Source organism: Montipora capricornis, chromosome 10, assembly GCF_036669925.1.
Source record: "Montipora capricornis isolate CH-2021 chromosome 10, ASM3666992v2, whole genome shotgun sequence".
NCBI lineage: Eukaryota > Metazoa > Cnidaria > Anthozoa > Scleractinia > Acroporidae > Montipora > Montipora capricornis.
This window is the reverse complement of record NC_090892.1, coordinates 69,704,155-69,716,832: the sequence shown is the minus strand read 5'-3', so window position 1 is coordinate 69,716,832 and position 12,678 is coordinate 69,704,155. Positions and strand designations below refer to the sequence as shown.

Sequence of the window (12,678 nt, the reverse complement as noted above, 5' to 3'; positions counted from 1 at the left end):
TAAATACGGTATGCGTTCGGTGAGCAAACTCGTAAAGTAGAGCTAATGTCTTTATGTGGATACATCCATACTGCAGTGCAGGAGACACCTCTGATTACAAAACATAGCACTAATACAAAAAATCCTTTTGTGACGTCAATATCTCCGATGCGGATCTCTCTTTGTGTTAATTTGTGCGATCTAACTGGCAAAGAAATGTTTTACGATAGTAGAATATATTCTGAAACGTGATCGGCCGTGAGGCGAGTATCAATATAAAAATATTAAAATACATATAAGCCGCTGTAAACACAGGGCATGCGAAATATTCGACGTGCTAATTTGACCATTTCTGTAGATTAGTGAGATAAATGAAACAGTGACACCAAAATCCACCAGAATTCTGTGTTATTTTAATTTCCCGAATGCTTTAGAACATTCCTAAACAGTACAATCTTTAGGAACAAATGCTCAACGCTTGTCATCTCTATATAACATGTATTAATAAGCTACTACAACTCGATAAATACTAAAAATAACGTTGTAATGGGCGTTTTTGAACGTAAATCCTTGAATAGCTTCAGCCGAGGCTGCGACATTTAAATTACTCGAATGATTTCACTTTGATTTGGATTTATGTTTTTATTAGTGGTTGCTTATAGGCAATCCAGTCAGAAAAGGACTTGAATTTCTCCGTTTTATTCTTTTTCCGTGTCGGGAAAATGGAAAAGTTGTGCAATAGGTCTTTCCTGTTACTCCCCTGCTAAGTATTGTCTTTGTGCCTAGAGTCTTCTGTGCGCATCGTTGGTAGGTTTCAGGGGGTAGTAGAAATGCGTAGATTAATTTGGGTAGATTTTATCCAGTGGACACAGTAAAAGCATGCAATGGGGGCGAAGTCGATGTAACGCGAATGGTGTTTTCGAGGATCTTTAAACAAAATATGCCCTCATGGAGCTCAAGAATGGAACGTCAATTCGATAACAACTACCCTGTGTACAGCCGCCCCACTCTCCGCAAAAAAAAAAAAATCGGAAAGGAGCGTCTGTGATTTACCGTTAGCAATTGTGTTCCGGAATAATTTTGCGTGGGTCATATTTCTTTGGAGCTAAATTCTCAAAATGGTGGTCAATGAGGTAGATTTTAAAAGTGCATTGAAGCGGGTCTCCGATAGTTTTAAGATACCTTGGCTTTATAGGATAGAAGCACTCTTTACAGGAAAGGATGTATTTGCAAATCTTCCCACCGGGTATGGCTCTGATCTTCAGAGCAGCACAGATCGCTGCCGATGAGCTGTTATTTTCCTCGATATGTCCACATCTCAAATCTTCCAGGGCAACACGCTTTGTAGATTGTTCTTGAGAATGGCTAGGCTGGTCCGAGCAAGGCGTTGGGATTACATTGACTGGTAAGGGATAGCGGGAGACGTTTTCGAGTGGACAATCTTTTGAAGTTATATATATTTACCTCGTGAAGATTCGTCAGGAGCGTGTTCGTTTCTTTAGCGCTGACAACAATTCCTGCAAATGTACGTAGAATCGATTTCCACTTTACACTCCATAGATAAAAATTCCGCTCGTGCTTTAAAAGAAAAACCTCTTTGACCATCAAAAGATTTTTATTCGTATATTTTACCGTGCGCAAAGTACGCGAACTCATCGTAAAAGTTCTCATGGTGGTTCTCACGGTTCTCACGGTGTTGATGTGGAGAAATAAAAATAAAAGCCAATCGAAACTCATTGTTTCAATGATGTAATGATCGATCGGTAATAACCAATCACGTGGTATTGAACACGATTATCAACGGTAAATCACAGACGCTCCCCTTCGATTTTTTTTGCGGAGAGTGGGCGGCTGTACACAGGCTAATAACAACACAAGCGCTGAAAAATGAATATCTGGAATCTTATTAGCGACGAGTAATGGACTTCGACAACAATTGTATCTTTCGCCGTCGAATATCAAAGTGAGCTGTATTTCTAATATTTTACTAACTGTGATGTTATGTACAACACTGAAACCTAATGGTAAATTCTCTGGTATCTTTTTCTGGTGGGATATGGGTTTAACAAAGTCAAAAAGCCAAAAAACGTTTGATCTGGCATCAGATTAGGTTGAAAAGAAGACGAATTATGAAGCGGAAACAACATTTCAGTCCTTCCTTAGTGTGTGGAGCAAACGTTTGCTTAGTTCAACTGCAAGACATGCATGACATGCAGGAAAACGTCCGTCAGAGCAATTTGCAGTTAGTTTTTTTGCAGACTATTTAACTTAAAGAAGAAACTAGTGAGTTTTACTCAAGAGCGTTTTTTGTTATCTTTGAACTTAATTTATTACCAGAGCTTCAAAAAGTAAAAAACCTCAAAAAAATGGTCTACATGAACCCCACTTGAAAAAATTAACTGGAACGCTGCAGTCCAATAACACCCAACCCAATGTCTTCTGTACGCGTACGTGACACGTACCCCAGGCAACCCAGTTTACACTCCTGGAGCGTCTAATTTTGTTAACTTGTGCCTAACATTGTTCATTGCCAAGTGCAATGAAAGAAATTTAAATTTTAAGTGCGGGTTTTAGATGAAAGAAAGCGATCCTCGCAATTATCTGAAATTTTTAAGCAATTGTCTCTTATATATAGACAGCTGAAAAATTTTCCAACTCAAGTAAAATTTTCAAAAAAAGGCTATAATCGATGGCGCACTGACCTAAGAGAATAATTCGTCTTGGTTTCCTCCTTCTACTGTGAGCTATATAAAGCTTTTCCTCTAGTTAATTCAACAACAGTTTGTCGGATGACAAAGGGATTCTGTCTTGTTATTACTCCAGTTTCTCTGCCAGCCTGAATGATTGATGAACTTCATCACCTTGACACAATCTTTTGAGTCAAAACACAGGAACGAGACAAACTTCCCTACCTTTCGTTTAACTTTCATAAAATCCCACTGAAATCAATGGCAGCAGTTTCAAGCATCTGTTGACTTTGTCATGGTTAGGAAGGTTAGAATTGGAAATAAAATTCAGAACAAACTGAATCAGTAATGTTGTCATTGTCAAAGCCCGATCCCAGCTCGTGCTGCTCCCAGCTCGTGCTGCTTTCCTGTGGTTGGGCAGACTGATTTACGTCATCTGTTGGAATAACGTGATTCGGAAGTTGAAGTATATTGACTGATGGCCGAGTTCGTATTATGACGCACTCCTTGGTAATCGTCCAGACGGGAAAGTGTTTCAAGGATTATTGCCTTCGGGCCTCGTTTGGTATTAATATCAAGATAAATCATTGAACACGCATATCAAGATTCGAATCCGAATCCATCAGTGTAATAAGCATATATCAGGCTTAAAATCAAGGTTTTCATATGCACGACCAATTTCCTAACAGCACACAAATTCATTTGATTGTTACAAAGAGAAAAAAAGAAATAAGACCCGGCAAAATGTCAGTAAAATGAAAAAATATATAGTATCTCTATTACATATGCAAATATTCGTGGAAAAAATGCTAATTTAAGGCTGTTACACATTTAAGACAACAAGGAGGTATTAGCTTTCGTAACAACCCCTAAACTTTTTCCTTTACTGGCTTAACCGCTGCAAATTTGCATTGCACAATCGAGTGTTGTCAGCATCATCTGTATATCATCGTTTATTACTGGTGGATCTGATGACTTTGTAACTCACGAGTTCGTTGAAGGTATTAACATGACTTTTAAATATATTTTATGTTTTGAAGAGCTTTATTTTCTTTTTTTTTAAAGTTTATATCTGACGTAACTGAACTACGATATCTTTACTAAACATGACAGCATATCTGAGTGACAAATTTTTGTCCTTTTTAATGTAAAATTTCGCTCGATTTTCTACGTTTAAATGCCTTGTGTCACAAATCAACGAATGATCAGCTGATCAAGCTTCATTGGTTAAAAGATTGCTAAAATACTCGACCGTGACACAACCACACACATGCACACACACCCTTGTTTCTTTCGCAACTACTCAAATACAAGAAAACTCCATATATTGAATTCTTTCTATCATACATTCACCTATTACGAGATAGAATGAGAACTTACAAGTAAACAGTTCCCAGCTGCTTTGAAAGCTCAGATGGCAGATCAAGTGCAGAGCAGTCTTGCGGTCGTGAGTTCGAAACCCGTTGAAGACCCTGGATTTTTGAAAATGATTTCTTCTCTAAATTCACGATTATGGTCATTCTTAATTTGCTTTAAACTTACTATTATCGTTAATTTAGGACACTGTGTCCCAGGACTTGTGGTAGCAGAGAAAATAAGGAAATTAAAAAAAAGATCATATCCGTGGATTGGGGCTTCTACTTTTTAGGAACCGCTTCTTTCCGCTTCACCACTGGAGATCAAGACCCTGCTTTCTCAAAAAAACATTTATTTAAGTATGCCAAAGAATATTGCTGCTGGAGAATTATTAGGCCTAACCTACATTAATAATGTAAGCCTAAACTTGGATTTTAAAATGTTTAGCTTTGTCATGAAGTTTGGAAAGCGACCTTTGCAGTGTGTAATGATTGTTTGTTGCCGTTTGATAACACAGCATTAGAATCAAATATCGTTTAAAATATTGTTCTTGAGCAGCTAGCAGCTACTTTCATTGTTAGCAGCTACTTTCATTGCTAGCAGCTACTTTCATTGTTAATTTCAGTTTACAGTGTCCCCAATTAGCGCTCCAGCGCTAGAACGACTAGACACTTAAATAAAGTTCCTTTCCTTTCCTTTCCTTTCGCAATGGCATCCAATTCAAGATCCCAGGACTAAGTATGAAATTTGTAAAGAAACAGTCTAATATAGGGATCCCGTCATCTGGACCTTTCTCAATCGCATTGTTAAGTTTAATCAAAGTACTAATAAGGACAGTTTTAAACAAATGTTGAGGCGATTTTCTAAGGATATAAATAATTTCTCTTTTAAGGCACCAACAATTGCACATAAATACATTATGTATATCTATTTTTAGCTTTATACAATTTTCTGTAATCAGGTTAGATCTTTTAACTTTCTAATTAGTCTTAGGACTTGTACCGTATGTATACTTTAGTCTCTCGCATTTTAATTAGTTTTCTACTCGTTTTATTTCAAATCATTACATGCATATCTATTGATTTTATCTAATTCATTTTAAAATAGTAATTAGTATACAGCAGGTCCACATCAGCCTTTGGCTGCTCTTTTATTAACCTGCTCAACCAAATAAAGATATGTATGTATGTATGTAATGAACATTCCCAGGATCGAGTCCTACGTCCATACACTTCGGTTATCTTTTAAAAAATATATGCCCATTTCCCATAATCCATATCAAGCTTTCATTCTTCCAAATTAACGATGATCGTTAATTCAAGGTATAGAATGGGTTGGGATTTTTGCAGGTTCCTTTCGCAATTGGCCAGTTAAGACTGAATCTAGCATGAAATGGAGTCTAATGCGGGAGAAATAATATACATTTTTGCAGATACAGCGGCCATTTTGATTGTTTCGAAAGACATTATGGGATGCGCAGTGGGCAAATTAATATGTATTTGGCCCCTGAGCATCCCATAATAGCTATTTGAAAGAATAGAGATCAAAATGGCCGCCGTATCTGAAAAAAGGTCTATTGGCATGGGCACCACTGATTGGCCCGCATTAGCCTCCATTTCATGCTCGATCCAAGGTACATCCCACATGTTCGCTATGCGCTATGCGTGCCTTTTTTCTCGTTTTGTAGGTCAACGACCACTCTGTAATCGAGAAAACCGTCTTCCCTACTTAAATGTTGTCTTTGTTCATTGGTAAAACACTCCTCAATGAGCCACAAAAAGGTTCTTTAAGTTACGCAAAAATCAAAGTAATTAAAAAACTGAAGGAGTTTCGTTTTTCTGAGGACTTTAATTGCCACTACATCTGTTTGCAATTTGATTGGTCACTGAGACGGTCTTAGACCGCTGGTCTTATACTCTTTTTGTCGGTTTTATTGGGGACAAACAAGTCAGGAATACAGTAAGACAAGGAAAGAAAGTCGACAAATAATATTCTTCAGCTGGCCTTCTTTAAAGTCTCTCAGTGGTGCAAATTCTAACATGAGCGAAGACCAAACAAATCAAAAAGCTCAGTCGGCAGAAACAGAACTTTAAACAAATTAACATCTGCATCTAGCTATTTGCCTCCACCGGGTGAAAAAACAATCATTTGGAATGCCTTCAGGACAAAAACTTGAACAAAATCAAATCGAACTTGGCAGTGAATTTAAATAAATGCAATTTTGCCTTTTTAGCTCATTTATTTACCTATAGCGTGCTTAAATCATTTGAAAATAACAGGATAGGACAACATCTTTGACAACTTCCACTAAAAAAGGCCTATTTCAGAACCCCAAACGCCCTTTCAAAGGTTAAAAATTTATGTTTTTTTTTCAGAAATTGCAGCCACAAGGAATCCTTCACCTGACACCTGTCCGTTCGATTTTATGATTGCTTGGAAGAACTGTTATTAACTTGCGATCAGGCGTTCTTTTCTAAGAGAGGGCGCGTCCTCTCGCCTTAACTCATCATGTTAATCTATTATTGATGAAACTCATGAGTTACATTTGTAACACTCTTAACTTGAAAATGATGATTTCTCAGTGTCGATCGACTACGTACATCATGCTAGATGCGATGTCTATATCAGGCGTTCAAGAGGTTCTAAACTTTAATCTCGATGCATGTTTGAACTACATTGAACCTATAACATTGAATAAACAAATATTAACGTTTGGTGAAACTTGACCATCAATTAAGGGTTAATTTTCTTTGCTGTTAATTAACGCCGCCGAATAAACAGAATCTCCGACAGAGCTCAAGGAAAAAAGGCGTTATTGACCGATTTATTGCGATGCATATCATAAGGTTATAAAAATATAAATTGTCGATTATTTACCTTAAATTTTTATTAATTTTCCCTCAGAGCAAGATCGATGAGTATTTCTTCCATAGTTATCAACAAATAAGCGTTTACTTCAGTAAGAGCGAAATACAAGGAAAATAACAGTCTTGTCTAACCTCTATGATTTTCTGTCTTCGTTGTCTTGATCTTCGCCAAAAACATAAAGGCGGAGAGAAAAATGCTTTCAAACGACGCTTTAAATTCATATTGACTGGCCACTTAACAAATCTTGATGTAAAAACGCATAAATGTATCCCGGGCTGAAAAGAGCATAGAAGAACCCTACCAAAGCAAGATGAATTCCCGTCAAAAGTAAGTATACCTTTTTCAACCTCGTCACAATAAAACTGCCCAATAAAGCTCTAGAAAGTAACAATACAGTCTACGCACGTATACTGAGCGGAAGTGAGTCGTATTTGAAGTGTGTACCAGCTGCAGGCGGAACTCTTCAGCCGGGATTTGGTAAGTGGACCAAAATTGTGAATGGGCGATTCAGTATGACAATGGAAAGAGAAGTTTGTCAGTAAGGCTGACAAAACGGCAGAAGGGATATTTGTTCAAATATACAAAGAACTGTGTCTTTATAAGCTTTTATAAAACATCTCTCTTTCAAACGTTCAAACTTGATTAAAGCCGTTTCTAAAATATAATGCCTTCACCATGACAGTGACTGAATATATATGTTTATTTATTTATTTATTTATTTATTCAGTATTCATTTTTTATAAGTTATGATTTACTTTGAGAAGGTGCCAGACTCATTGTTGGGACGGCCTTTAGAGAGTTCAAGAAACAACGACATAGGACTTTCCACTATTTCAAATACTTCGTAATTATTCCATGGAACATCATGTTGAGGTTGTATAGTATGAGCAGTAAGAGCAAAGTATCCTACAGCTGGAGTATTACGAACAGTTTTTAAGTTAGGACAGGGATTAAGAAATTCAGTGTTGTGAAAAACAAAGATTTCGGCAATGTAAGCCTATCAGGTACTGTATTAAAAATGTGTGCTTCAGGTGTGACATCAAATTTTCAACTGTATCTGAGCAAATAAAGAACATTTAAGCTTGTTAAAACTCTCTTCAAGTTGGATATCGTTAATATAGATTAAACCAGGAGCCCATTATAACACAAAGCTTTGGACAGGAAGGAAGAGTCTTGAGGCCGCACCAAATGTAGTATTCTACATCTCTGAAAAAACGAATCAGTTTGAATTTCCCGTGTTCGTCTTTGTATTTTTCTGCAAGTAAGATAAGAACCATTCATTTAAAGCACCGGCTTGGGTGCCAAATAGGCTCGATTACCAGCCACTGTTCCAGGAAATGAGCCAGCGCTCACTCCCGAAATCTCGGCTGGACGCGTCAGGTGAGCCGATTGTTACTGAATCTCCGCCAATCAGAAACTCGCCTGCACAAATCTAGCAGGCATTCGATGAATTTATTGTACCGATTGCCCAGAAATATTCGGGGAAAGTGGACTTGTGGGGTGCTTTACGATTTGAAAAACACGCGGATTTTAATGAGGTAATTGCAAAATCTTTGGAAGAAGTATAATAAAAAACATTGTAACTGCTGTAGTTCTTTCATAATTCACGGTAAATTACGATCGTCCAGGTGAGTGTAGTCCGCTTAACGAGACGCGCCCTACTGGTTTGTGACTCACATGACAGCTTAGCAGACAAACATCGGATTCCATGTTGCCGTGCGTCTCTAGATCACAGATGACATCAAAATGTGGTAAGATTAAAAAAGTGACACACGAGACGATAGCTGAGTGTGTCACTGATGTTGTTACCACATTTTGACGTCTTCTGTGATCTATTACTTAACAGACACACGGCAACATGGAATCTATTTGTTTTATATAATAAAGAATTAAACTTTATTCGCATAAAAGCTGACGGTGACGTCAATCGTGCGTCTGTCCTCTAATAGATCATAGGCAAGAACCAATCAAAATGCGAGAATAACTTGGGTTATTATATATAAAAGTACTTAGACAACGTTTTCAGTAAGAACGACTACAACTACGACTTCGTTACACGCAATACTTACCGTACAGAACCTAACGCAACAAAAACTAACCTGACAATAATAAAAGCAAGATGACACACGCTAACACCAACCCGGTGTGGCCAGCACATTACGCATGCGCACAACCATTTCACCCGGTCAATTAGCAGCCATGTTGTTTTTAATTACGTGACACACCGATCTCTCAAGGTGATCCACCTTCCCACACGATTGCCGTGGGAGAACAGTTTTGCTATTCCCAACCCAGCTTACCACATGTATGGCATGTGAAGCTGCCACTTCAAGGGGTGCTAAAAGCACCCGTCTGGTATGTTAGCTATGCCATGCTGATAAGGCCCAAAAACGCCGAAACAGCTGTGTAATTGTAACTTATTGGCTTACTTGTTTATTTTATGGGTCCTTTCCTAAGTACCTGCCGGGAGGGGACGCCGTGGACCCAACCCTAAACTGAGCGTGCGCCATGTCGTTCCCCTCGTGTCCTAATAGTCTGTTGGCGTACTTCCCTGAGGAGAGTTACCGTTATTTTGGTTCGACGGTTGTCTTACCACAGTTGCTGGAGGCTGTTGACCAAGAAAAGCTCGTGGCTGTTCAGTTCTTGCGTGGTGGTCTTGTTCGCTTGACTTTTAAGGACTGTGGACTGTGATTCAGGGTGGCTTGTCTTTCGGTGAAACGCCTATTCGTGTTTCACAAGCAGATGCGAAAGTTCGCTCCCTCCATCTTCGGATCTTCCTGCAGCAGTATCTCCAGTTTCTTTAGTTCTTTTGGGGAAGACCTTTCTGTTAACCGTAGTACGTTCGATGGCTTTCCAGCGCTCTACAATGGCAACCCTGTTGTGAAGATAGCCTTGGACAATGAAGTGCCGTATTTTGTTTAGTGCTCATGGTTTTCTTTGTCGTGCGTGATATGCTGGTCAGCCCCCTCAGTGTTCTGTGTTCATTTGGCTAGGTAGTGTAGGCAGGCCTGGGGCTCTGTTCATCCGGGGCACAGAAGTTCTTGTTGGTGGTCCTCTCGCTCGTCCACTTCGCCGTCTTCAGCCCCCGTGTCTCCTGCTCTTGTGTCTGCTGTTTCTACTCCGCCGTCTTCCGCCTCCGTTCCTGCATCGCCTGAGGTTCCTTCTTCTGTTCCTGCTGTCCCTGCATCGTCTGCTGTTACTTTTGATAGTGAACCTGTTACCTCAGTTGCTCCGTCTTCGGTTCCCGTTTCAACTGAGGTCTTCAGTTGTTGCTCATTGTGATAAGATTGATTCATATCTTCTTTCTGCTCTAGGCGACTCCCCGCGTCGAGTTACTGACTGTTTCTCATGTGATAGAGAAGAATGGTTTGTCCGTTGATTCCCATCAGTATATGGCTTGTTTTGTTTCAAGTTCAGCGTAAGATTTGTGTGCAACTACAAACCGGCAAGAAACCTATGAAGCGAGCTCCAGCTAAAATGTCAGAATGCGAGGTTCCGCCTGCTCGCAGGAAAACCCGCCCGAGTCCTGTGCCTTCCAAGTGAAATTTGTGTTTGTTTTCCCTAGAGAGACCTTTTTCGAGTTTGTACTCTATTTTTTTCTTATGATGATTGTAAATAGGAGTTTCTTTATCTTGTGAATAAAGGAGTTTGTGTTTTTCTCGAAAAAAAAAAAAAGCTGTCCATGGCTACTAATTGACCGGGTGAAATGGTTGTGCGCATGCGTGATGTGTTGGCCACACCGGGATGGTGTTAGCGTGTGTCACCTTGATTTTATTGTTGTTACTGACGAAACGTCAGTCAATGTCATCTCAAACAGTCCTTTTCAGGACTACACTCACCCGGACGATCGTACTTTACTTAATCATGATATGACTCCAGGGTTCAAACCATTTACGGTAGTTCTTTCAGCTGCATTTTCGGGAAGGTCATCCCCTACACCTCCCGGTGCGAATACATTTGTTCTGTCACCCAACAATTGAGATATTGAAGAGAAGCTCACTTCGTGACTGGCAGTTGTCAAAATTTCTGTATTTGTAAAACATATGATGAAATGCTAAGTTCAGTCCGAGGTTTTTACATAATATTTCCGGTTGTTGTCTTGAGTTCGGGGATCGTGCATCTGAGCTGGTCAGCTAGGGGGAACACGAACAGCAGGAAATGAAGTGAAAGCTGTTTAATCAAAACAGGAGAGCACATTAAGGTAATAAATTGTCTAATACAAATCTTTTAACATGTGAAATTGTGCGTTAAGATTCTTTTGGAAGCATCAAGCTTTCGTCACTTGTCGCACAACAACAAACCGACAGTTCTACAAAATTTATTCAACTTCGGAGAGTTCGTGTGAACCGCAAATTAAAATCTACCATGTTTTAGCACAATGCTCAAATACTCTATACCTTGAGTTTTGGGCAAAACCGCGGTGTAGCATAAAAATAAACTGTTAGAGTGGAGGTTTCCGTGCATAGATTTTTAGGAGTGGGATTTTTAGATAATTGCATGCCGCTAGGGATGTCGTAAACAATAGAGTTCATCGTCGACGAGCGTTTCCGTAAGCTCTACCCGTTGCAACCACTTCCGGATCTTTTTAAAAAAGATTGTGACGGTGGGAATTTTTTATGTTATCATATTTTGTAGATAGTAAGTAAAGAAAATGATTCATGATTAAAAAAATAGGGGTCACTGATGATCTAAACGAGTAAAATCGATGTGATGATGCAAAGCTCTTGGAAAATTTCGATTGTCACGTTTTTGCGTGACATGTCGGGGAACGACTGGAACCCAAGACAGGATCCCTTGGGGATTTTGAAGGGATGATGAAAGGTAAGTTTCAAGCAGACATCATCTTCATTTGGTTCTCTCCATTGCCGTCATGCTCATTTTCTGGAGTGTGGTTTTTTTAAATTTAATCCCTGACTGTTTTCTCGCAGGTCCGGACTATTCAAGCGGACGAGGACGAAAGTACAATTGTGCTCTATTTTCACGAAAGTAAAGGAAAACAATTTCAATAACATGCACTCATTTTAAAGTTAAGTTCAGCTGTAAGTTCCTAGGCTAATAAAAACATTTGAAAAAAACAGCCCCATTAAATTTACGCAATAGTTCATCCTTGAGTTTTCCAAACTTTCAGCCACTACTCAATCAGCTATTTTTTCCAGAGCTTTTTCACCCTCACGCTCATTTCTCTTTCACGTTTCATGATGATTCGGAAATAAATGTGCCATTATTTTGCCGGTCTGGAATTTTTTCCCCGGCGTTTTTGTCGCCATGTTATTTCCACTAATGCTTGAAAAATATTTATGAAAGTCTAAGAGACTAGTGCACGACTGATAAAACAACGCGAATATCAGTCGTGCAGAAGTCTACTTGACTTTCATAAATATGTCTTAATCAATTTTGACTGATCACGATCTTCTCTGATCCAACGCTGTGATCCAACGCTTCGCGCTCGCGCTCGTCCTTCGCGCGCGCACTCGGGAATCGCGCTGGCCCCGCAAATCCGCCTGTTCTGCAGGATGCGCTCTGCAAGATTTATCGTCCACGGTTTTTGCAAAGGTTTTAAAATCTCAGCTTCACTAATGCTGGAAAGTATAGTAATGCGTGACATATTACGGTCTTGTTACCTGCGCAGTAACGTTGCGCACAAACAATTAGCGCGAACGTCATAAAGTTTAAATTTCTCTCGGTTGCATAAGAAGCGGTTTAAAAATATCACCACCAAAAACAAAAAACAAATCACCACCAAACTAGGAGTAAAAACCTTTTATGTTACCCCGCTTTTTTCCTTTTG

At 39.2% G+C, this 12,678-nt stretch overlaps 1 protein-coding gene and 1 long non-coding RNA gene across 3 annotated transcripts in view; one reads left to right on the top strand and one right to left on the bottom strand.

The window, feature by feature from the left end:
- LOC138019641 (C-Maf-inducing protein-like) overlaps positions 1-7,126 on the bottom strand; it is a 53,441-nt gene extending 46,315 nt beyond the window's left edge. The window contains exon 1 of one of the 2 annotated variants that reach the window (XM_068866493.1): positions 7,022-7,126. In XM_068866493.1, the coding sequence (XP_068722594.1) occupies positions 7,022-7,111 (90 nt within the window). In that variant the 5' untranslated portion in view covers positions 7,112-7,126. Of the gene's footprint in view, positions 1-2,891; positions 3,047-7,021 lie in introns of those variants that run through there. The other variant, XM_068866494.1, reaches the window with a different exon arrangement.
- Positions 7,127-10,816: 3,690 nt separating this feature from the next.
- LOC138019640 (uncharacterized) lies at positions 10,817-12,010 on the top strand. The gene is made up of 3 exons (XR_011126199.1): positions 10,817-11,091; positions 11,565-11,711; positions 11,819-12,010. It is a non-coding gene; the product is annotated as an uncharacterized lncRNA (long non-coding RNA).
- The last annotated feature ends 668 nt before the right edge of the window (positions 12,011-12,678 follow it).